The following is a 9988-nucleotide window of genomic DNA, read 5'->3' on the forward strand; positions in this document are numbered from 1 at the left end:
ACCGCCACCGTCGCCGTGACAACTCTTTAATTCCATTGACAGAGAACACGTCGTCTGTTGTCGTAGCCACTGCAGAACATCTTTCTGGAGAGCTTCATCCCAAACAAATGGTAATCGCTTGGGGCTAGTGATGGGCGATACTATCGAAACATTCGATACTGTCGATAGTTTTTGACTATCGATTGTTCATCTATCGAGTGAACCGGAATTTCGATAGTATCGCGATAGTTTTTCGGACTATCGATAGTGTCGTGACTGCACTTCACCGAGCTTCACGTCGCTTGAGCCAATCCAATCCAGCACACCACACAGTATGAGTTTTATTTATTTGCCAATTCACTACGAAATATTCACTCCGAATTTAACATTTTAGCTTCTTTCTTTGAAAAGGAAACTTTCTTCGAAATTTGCGTTTCGCTGCTGCAAACTACCAATAGTTTGCTCACAAAAAATTTAAATTTTAGCATGTTTCTTTTGAAGACGATATCTTCTGAATTCGCGTTTCGCTCCTGCAAACCATCAATGGCTTACCCAATCCGAAATTAAATTTAAGTTGTGCTCCTGCGAACTATCAACAGTTTCATCACTCCGAATTTAAAATTTCAGCAGGTTTCTTTTGAAAACGAAACTTCCTGAATTCGCGTTTCGCTCCTCTACAAAGTTTCCATAGTTTATTCACTCCGAATTTATAATTTCAGCATGTTTCTTTTGAAAGTGAAACCTTCTGAATTCGCGTTTCGCTCCTGCAAACTACCAATAGTTCGCTCACTGCGAATTTAAAATGTTAGCATGTTTCTTTTCAAGACGAAACCTTCTGAATTCGCTTTTCGCTCCTGCAGGCTATCAATAGTCAAATTTAAAATTTGAGCAAGTTTCTTTTGAAAACGAAACTCTCTGGATTCGCGTTTTGCTACTGTAAACTCTCAATACTTTGTTCACTACGAATTGAAAAATTTACTAATGTTTCTTTTAAGAACGAAACCGTCTGAATTTGCGTTTCGCTCATGCGAACTATCGACAGTTTAGTCACTCGCAATTTAAAAGTTGAACATATTTCCATCGGAAACAAAACCTTCTGAATTCTCGTTTTTCGCATGTAGTTCGACTGCCGTGTTTCGCTCTTAATTGGTTGTTACCTCTCCGGGGGAAAAAAGGGGGAAAAAAAGGAAAGAACGAACGAAATATGATCATGAGAAATAAATTATAAAGTTCATGAAATATGAAATATCGGAGTATTATACATGTACAATATGTTATAAAGTGGGCATTTCTGAGCAGGAATTAGTGGTCGTTAATTGTCGCAAACCCGTATTACCATGACGGTAACATAAACTAATGATAGTTTGACAGCGTATGCGACAGCTCTGATTAATGTTAACCATACGTGTAGTGCACAACAATCCACGAGATCTCTTTCTCTGCTTTGTTGGTTTAAGCAGAACAGAGGTTCCCGTCTGTTTTTCGGAACAGTTCCTGTGTTTTATGTAATCAGTTTTTTCATGGTAAGGGTCCGAAACCATTTGAAAAATATAAATACTGTGCAACTATAATTAAAGGTATTTGATTAGATTGATATACAACTTGGAGCAGTGACTTCTACATTTTTGCAGCAAGCGGGTTTGGACTGTGTCCAGCTTACTATCGATAGTTAAATGAGTAGTCATCTCAACCATCCATAGTACTATCGATAGCGTTTGGATGACTATCACCCATCACTACTTGGTGCTAAATCCCGGCTGTGGCGCTCTCAGCTAATGCTACGTCACACTGATATGATTACGTCAGGCGGGGAGATCAGGCCAGGAGTTCACGTCACACCGCGTATAGCTGCATTTTGAGGGCGCTTTTGTTGATCAGGTTGCGCACTGCGACAACGTTTCGCTCGGAGACTCCTAATTGGCCTCTTGAAAATGAAGCAGGGTTTTGATGAATGCAAAGTGTAATTTTGTTGTTCCTTTAAAGGGACGGCCGCATCCAGAAACCCATTTATATGAAACAGATACCACCATGGGCTTTTATGTTTATTTGCTGGGAGCGGAGCCCGAGCTGATCGAAAGTACGTCATGGAACCGGAAACCGATCGGTCGGGAACAAGAAAAGAAATTTCCATACGCGACTACACTTCAACGCGACTGAGCGAGAACGACAATTCGCTTGCGCAGAATGTACCGCTGTGTCATCTGGTTCCAGTTGGTGCTCATCGCAGGGCACTGTTTATCACTTCGTAACAAAAGAACCGGACTGTTTGCGTATCATGGACAGTCATTCTAATCACATGCCCCAAATTCTGTTGTGTAGTCATTTTCTCTCCGTTTCCTGTCTTTTGCCACATGTTCTTTGCTCTAAGGTTCCACTTCTGTGATGTGGTGTTCATATTGCCTTAAGTTTGAGGGGAAACACAGGATGAACACAGGACAAGACTGTGTTCATCCTGTGTTTTTCCTCAAACTCAAGGCAATGTGAACATCAAGTCAACACCAGCTAGCTTGCCTGCTCGTCCTATGGTCATCCGCTTCTGTGTACCTTTACAGTTTTTCTGGATTTGTGTTCCTAGTCTTTTCCTTTTTGACCACCATTCCATTCCAGGTTGTACAGCTTGGGACAAAGGTTTACGGAACACCGGGGTGGCGCATTTTTCCATTGTAGCGACACCCTAGCAGTAAACAAGACCGGACACACATATTGACAAGTGGGTAGAATAGCCGGTCACTCGTTTCTTATTCGACTTCTTCTTGGTACCTAGCAGGCGGCCGCTCCGATTAAGAAATACGGCAGTGCCGTGTTCTGTAAACTTTTGTCCCATGCTGTACAAGTTGTTCCAAGTTGTTGTGTCTGAAGAAGTGCAGACTTTGCATGATAGCATGCGTCACATAAAGTCATTCGATATGTTTCAATACACCAGCAACAGGGCAAAATGTAAGCACCTATGACTAATTCTACAATGTGATTAGGGTGTTGAGGAGGTCTAGACGGTCTAGATGGAAATATTTTAAATTTTCAAAATTTCAAGATAGCCTTCATCTCCTAGTTCAGGAATTGTGGGAAGGATATGCAAGCTCGTCTCCCAACGGCTCCGAGCGAAGCGAGCTGCCTCGGAGGTGACTCTGAGCGAATATCCAAACACAGAGCGAACGGATCTGAGCCAGTTCTCATACTCATTCGAGCCAGCTCCTTGACGGCGTATCCGCACTGAGCGCCTCCGAGCGAATCAGCATAGACGCCCTATGTGCGTCATCCGCCGACAATCTACTTGCCAAATTTATTCGTCCAAAAAGAGCTTCGATATTAAATAAACAAATTTTCGAGAATAGCCCTGCTTCCGCAACTGCGGAGGCTCCAGCGACAACGACATCAGCGTGACGTCAGTCCCTAACAGGACGAGTGAGGGCCTCGCCAAACGCCCGCATCACCGCCGCGGTATGGTGGCCACGACCACGAGTAGGTCGTGATGGTGGCATAGCCGCTGCATCCCTTTTCTCAAGGCCGTGCTCTGATTGGTGATGTAGGGAATGACATTTTCACCTCTTTTTTTTTTTTTTTCAGAGAGGGAATTCCAGCATACTTTCAGTCGTCCGCTGTCGTCATGCATTACATCGAATAGCAGCCAAACTGCGCGACTATTTCGCGTGGGGTTTTGGATGCCTTGGTCAGTGGTCAAAGGGGGAATAAAATGTTTCTAAATCGACTGGAACGGATGCGACCGTCCCTTTAACAAAATGTATTTGCACGACCAAAAAAGCGCACAGATTAAAAATATCTCCTGTGTGATGTGATGTGATGGAAAACAAGAAAAAGGGTCTCCTCTGTAATTTCAGGCAACTGAGTCCATTCTGGATTATGAAGAACTTCGACGCATGGTTCCGTGTTCCCTGGTTGCAGCGCTTCATGTGCGACTTGGCAGTCTACATTGTTCGCGTCCTTGGGAAGCCTAATAACAACCAGATCAAGGGAACTATTCTCTCCATGATTACTATGATGCATGCAAAATACGACGAGGTAAGCATTACGACTACGGCCGCCTCCCCAAAACCACCTAATATCCCCTGGATGTAGGAATAACGTCCTGACGGATTCGTACGTCCGATGGATATCATTCAGATATCCATCGGTCGTGCGAATCCGTTGGGACATTATTCGTATATCCAGAGGATATTCGGTGTTGCTGGGGCTGTTTCCATGGCTGCGAGTATGGCTAAAGGGGACGCATGGTGCTTGCCCCTCTTTATAGTTTAGAAGCAGCTGAACGCAGCTGAACTGTTACTTAACTGAACCTACCTTAGGCAGGACCCATGGTGCGGGATTTGAAACGAAGAAATATCCCCATGCTAATGCTGTTTGGGGAGAAGGACAAGTTGATAGACTGTGCGGTGAGCAACGAAATGGCAGCCATGTTAGGTGTTACAGCCAAACAGATGTGGATGTACAAAGGGAAAGATGACCGGGAAGCAGAATTGGTTCAGAAGGGTGAGTGAGGTTTTGCCCCAGCTTTTTCACAAAACTAGTTGCGTTCCATTGCAATTTCACCGTCGATGTCGCGTACAAAATGTGACTGTGCGAAACCTCGAAGCATTAGAGAAACCAAATAAAAAATACCCGTTGTCTTTTCTTTCTTTTGTTTTTTCGCGCAGTTGTCCTCACGTTTTGCGCGTATCTGACCAAAATCTGTGGAAGCCCGAACTCGTCAAGCTCCGAGACAGCTTTTGCTTGTTTTTTTGTTCTTGTTTTCTTTTTTTTTTTTTGGTATTCCTTTATCTGTATCTGTATGGATGAAAAATAAATCTGAACCTGAATCAGAAATCGCGAACTTTGCCGTTGTACTTGGCGCCGCATGTTCGTTCTCGGCAGCCAATAAAAGTGATCATATGATCAGACGTCACAACACGCCAGAAGGGGAGGGATCGCCGCTCTTGTTCCAGGGGCCCTACATGCATGCTCCTTTACACCTCTTTCGTCAATCGTTTCGTCAATCGTCGTCCTTACACAACGGAAAATATTTTCTGCGTTAAAAATGATATTTTCTTCCCCCCCCCCCCCCCCAATATCCACCTCTTCATGTCGTACACTCTTAAAAATGAACTTCACCACATAGCACACTCCTAGCCAACCATCACCCCGAGTGACATCGTTCTCTCCCCTGATTTGTTCGAAACGGGAGACGTAAGCCTTTTTGTGACACTTATACAGAAATGTTAATTGTCACCAAAAGGCGTACGCCCCGCACTTTCCACAAATCCAGAGTGATAGAGTTATCACTCTGTACAATGGTTGGCCTTCAGCGTGCGTTGTGTTGAAACTTTGTTTTAGGAGTGTACGTATGCGTGATAGTGTTATGCGTCATGTGCATTTATAATGATTGTACCATAAATTTGTACTTTCACTTCTTCCAGGGCTACCGCACGGAAACTCAGAAGTGGTCTGCTTCAAACAAGGAACTCATTTCGCCTTCAAGAAGTTCCCAACTATTTTCAACCACATCATTTCGAGGTTCTTTGAGGAGCATATAACCAAAAAGCAATACTAAGCCAAACGAAAATACTTCTTCGCAGTGCAGAGCTGTTATGCAATATTTATATTCTAAGGAGCTCTACTAAGCCATTCTAGAGATGAGGGAGGGGTACAAAATTTGGTGTTTTTTTTTTTTCGTCGTTTCTGTAATATTTGTGCACGTTGCCAGGGCTAAAGACCGTTAAAATTTCGACTTACCTGCTTTAATTTGATTGATTGAGCTTGATTTTGATTGTATTTGAGTCTGCTTTAATTTTCGACCTATACAGTTATGTCCATGAGCAATACCTCTCGAAAACTGGCATCCATGGTTTCGTTCGGATGTGTGTCCGCATGGTGGCGCCTCTAGCGGCATCAGTGGTTTACTCAGAATCCTGGGCACGGGGGGTGGGGGGGGGGGAGTAGTAAAAAGTTGGAGGGGAGGTTACTGCAGTTACGTCATAACAGCTTAACGTATCAGTACCGACGTGTCGTCACAGATGACTTAGCAAGGGCCCCACTGTTGGGGGTGTACAGCCAAGAAAGTTTATAGGGGATGTCGCCAAGCACTTCGTTAGGGAGTTGTAGAGGGGCCTGCATAAGTCGCTGGGCGCCACCAACCGGACAGAGAGGAATTCGGAAGAGCCATGGCTCGCATTTTTCGAACGATATTACCCATGGCAAGAGCCGAAGGTCGGAAATTATGCTCGTCCTCGGAACACGGTTAAGTACTTGAGAACAAATACGCTAAAGACGCAAGGCGGACAGAACTGCCTTGTGTTTCTTGTGTCTTTGTTCTCACGTACGCACCGACATCGCCGTGATCAGCTGTTATCAGTTACTTAACAAAAAATCTCCAGAATTTTAACACTAACTTTAATAATAATGTTTTTATCACGTCTTGCAACAGGAGGCAAAAGGTGCTAGAAATTGGATAATGACTTCAGCCACCAGCCGCAATGAGCACGGTAACTCGAGAGAAAGTTTACCGAGCCATTTTACAGAAGTTCGAGGGTGATTCAATGAATAACTTTAAAACTTTAATGAAAATTCCAAGCTCTATATTCCTGCGAGGGAAGTGCATTTTTTCGTTTCTTCTATGTTGTGTTATAGACACAACATCAAGCAAAACAATCAATTGCTTTAAAGTTAATCGCCTCTGTACCGTCAAGAAGCAAGTGTGCAAAAAGCATTAATAAGCATGCTCGAATAATATTATTTCTTCATTTTCTATGGCTCACGTACCCACAGTGTAACATGCCTATCGCCCCTTGCGACGAAACTGCCCAATCATCATCATAAAATAAAGTTGTTGCTGTTGTAACGTGTTTAATGTGAGAAAATAACTAGATCGCGTTCGGCAGCATGTGTAAGCATAACTCTATCTTGCCAGGTAATTCTACACCTGCGGCACACACACAAGCAAAGTCGGTGGTACGTTTGGAGTGCAATGACCATGGCGATATCTCGTTGAGTTTCCGATATATTTTCGTGACTCCTGTTCCAAAAGACACGACGCTTTGTTTATTTGTATCGAACAACAAAGTTGCAAAACTCTGTTTGAAATGCGCTATCAACACGCTCATACTACTCACGGAACTGATTGTATGACGGAAACTATAGGTTCGCCTGGTTCGTTTCGGAAATGTGAGCTAAAAAATAAAAGTTAAAAATGTGCAGAATAAAACAATATTCGATAGCGCTTAGCTTATGAGAGTTAGTGAAACTGAGTAAGACCGTCACATGAACCTGCCTGATTAACGAGTAACTAAAAGGAATAACAATTTGAAAATTCTGCTGCTTTGCCGTTATCTCGTTTCTCTCTCTCTCTCTCTCTCTCTCTCTCTCTCTGTGTTCCACGTCTTCCATATTATGAAAGGTAACGGTACCGGAGAAAGAGTCCGCCACTATTCATATTTGTAGCGGAAATACTTTTTCAGGTACCAATTTAAAATGTAGCGGGATCTCCACTACTGAAAGCAGTAGCGTATACGGTAGCGGCGCACTTGAGTAGCGCCGCTATGTACAACACTGGCTGGAATACAGGCGCTTCCCAAACGATGCACACCTGGATTGATGAACAGGGAGACTACGTTGAAAAATGACACATTGTTTCCCAGAATTGGTTTCGATTATTCTCTGTTGTTTTCATGACTGTTTTCATTGTTCGCAAAAAAAAGTTATTAATTTGGTTATTTATTGAATCACCTTCGTTTATCGCTGACAAGAAGAAAACCAGTCACAAACCGACCGTACACTAAAGCCCGATGACAAACACATTATTAGGAGATTTTACAAAACCATGTATATAAACCAAACCATGTATATAAACCTTATAAAACCTACGTTGTGCCGATGACAGCTAAGCTCGAAACGGCCGCCCCCTTTCAGATCGGCATTCTAATGAGTGCCGTGGAGGGAGACAAAGTAATGTGTGCCTGCTTCTCGTTTTTATAGCGAATGCAGTACTGCTTTTGAAGCGTTAAGTGGCCAAGTATTGCGCTTGTCCCATCCTATACAGTTGGCAATGCAACAACCATGTGAATTAAGCCACGTAAAAGCCACTAACTAATAAAACTATGGTGAAATATACTGTTGCCCGATGATATACTGTCCCAAATACTGCTGGGGGGAAACACGACGAAAAATACTGGTTCGTGTTCTCTCTTTCATGTATCGTATTCTGTTAAAATACGTATTCCGTCTGTATAAGTGTAACTTGTTTTTAAATGTAACTTCGGTTGAACTTAAATCTAACTTATCTCTCTTTTTAAATGTAACTTTAAGAACAAGTGTAACGCTTATCTGTGTACACTATGCAAATGACGCAATACTACACGAAGAACGTACTTATACCCCACACCACCTAGATAAGTACGAAAATTGTTCGTGTTTTGTTTCGTTTTCTTTTTTTTTTTTTCGAACCATCACAAAGTGCCTTTCTGCGAGAGAGAACAAGAGTTCCTTTTTATTTCTCGCATTTAAGGGCAAGGGAAAAAGCAGCGAAAAGCGCAAGCGGCAAGGGAAACGTGGTGGAGAATGGGGCTATAACTGAGCTTTAACTTTTCGAGCAAAATTAATTGACTTTTTTCGGGTAAGCGTAAGCGCATGCGCAGCCACCTGCAAGCGAATGTCATATTAATTGGGGGGGGGCGATAATCGGTATCAAGGTTACATGGACGTTTGCGGCCCCGACATTTGACGACTCTTCCCGCATTCTTCGCTTGCTACTTTCCCATGCGACGTGCCTGTCCGAAAAGTATCACCATGTTTACGATGGGGGGGGGGGGGATGCGATGTTCAATATTTCGCCGCTATGCAAATATGAAAATGGTACATTGTCGAGAGCTTAAAGAGGGCTGCGACTTGTCGTTCGACGTTATCCCAGAAAAACTTAAAGACGGTTCCTTGCGTGCATGTGAACTTGCATTGAAAGTTCCACAGCGAAGAGGGTAATAGAAGCGGAGAAAATGGGCACCGTGAATACCGAAATTGATGCAGCTCTGACATCGCGGCCCTCGCTGCCGCCGCCAGTGAGGCAGCGCACGAGGAGTCACGTGCTTACAGCTGCCAATGGGAATGGACGCAACTCGGACGTCTGCGCGTTGCTCGAGATTCAGTTCACGGACCTGTATGTTCTCGAAGTACGACGCGTAGAAGAATGATTCTTTTTTCCTGATTCGGAACGATCGGTGAAAAAATTGCTGCACATCGTAGTTGGTGCATAACATCCAGAGTACACTTGCCATCAACTTTGTTTCTTTCTCGTGTGACGAACTATGCCTCAAATGAGCGAGCAATCAAACCGAAACAGGAATGTGGAGAGGGGTATCAAAAACGTTCCCTTCTGAAATCCAACGCTTTACGTCACCCTGAATGGAGCGGATAACTAGTATACCGCGCCTGTCGTAGCCGCTGCATTACATTGCCAGAACAAAACAATGAACGAAGGTTGGGGATCCGTCTGCTACCCTGAGGTTCAGAAAACAGCCCAGGAATGGTATGACTAATGCACGTTGACGTTGGCCCAGCAGAGAAAGGAAGAACTACCTCCATCGACGTTCGGTGGGAGCCAGTCTTTGAAACTTCAAAAGTCGTTTCTATGATTCCACCTTCGTTTTCAAGTGAGATATTTCACAACTGTGTTCAGTTCGTGTAAATGACAGTGGGAATACCACAAGCTTGAAATCCATTTGGTTCCGATGTCTCCCTTTAAAACCTTCACTTCTAGTAGAGGTAAAAAATAAGTAAAGGTACACATCTTAAACCGGTCACTTCTCACATCGCCTCTGAAAACGGACAACTCCTGCTGTAGAGGTTATCTAATGGGTGACGAGCTTACACGAGACCCTCTTGTGGCCAGTGGTTACATGCAGCGTCATGATCACCCGCAGAAGTTACACGATCACCATGCGTTCGATGTAACCCGTAAACAGGTAACGCATATGACGGTTCCGTGTGCACTGTGTCAGTGAAATGCTTTCAGGTTTCTGCCGCGTGTCGA

At 43.7% G+C, this 9988-nt stretch overlaps 1 protein-coding gene across 4 annotated transcripts in view; it reads left to right on the forward strand.

Annotated features, from left to right (window-relative positions):
- LOC135394165 (uncharacterized) overlaps positions 1-8076 on the forward strand; it is a 163267-nt gene extending 155191 nt beyond the window's left edge. For all 4 annotated transcript variants that reach the window (XM_064624740.1, XM_064624738.1, XM_064624739.1 and 1 more), the window contains exons 6-8: positions 3816-3996; positions 4281-4464; positions 5388-8076. In XM_064624740.1, coding sequence (XP_064480810.1) covers positions 3816-3996; positions 4281-4464; positions 5388-5521 — 499 coding nt within the window. In that variant the 3' untranslated portion in view covers positions 5522-8076. The remainder of the gene's footprint in view (positions 1-3815; positions 3997-4280; positions 4465-5387) is intronic.
- The last annotated feature ends 1912 nt before the right edge of the window (positions 8077-9988 follow it).

Source organism: Ornithodoros turicata, chromosome 5 (genome assembly GCF_037126465.1).
Source record: "Ornithodoros turicata isolate Travis chromosome 5, ASM3712646v1, whole genome shotgun sequence".
Taxonomy (NCBI): domain Eukaryota; kingdom Metazoa; phylum Arthropoda; class Arachnida; order Ixodida; family Argasidae; genus Ornithodoros; species Ornithodoros turicata.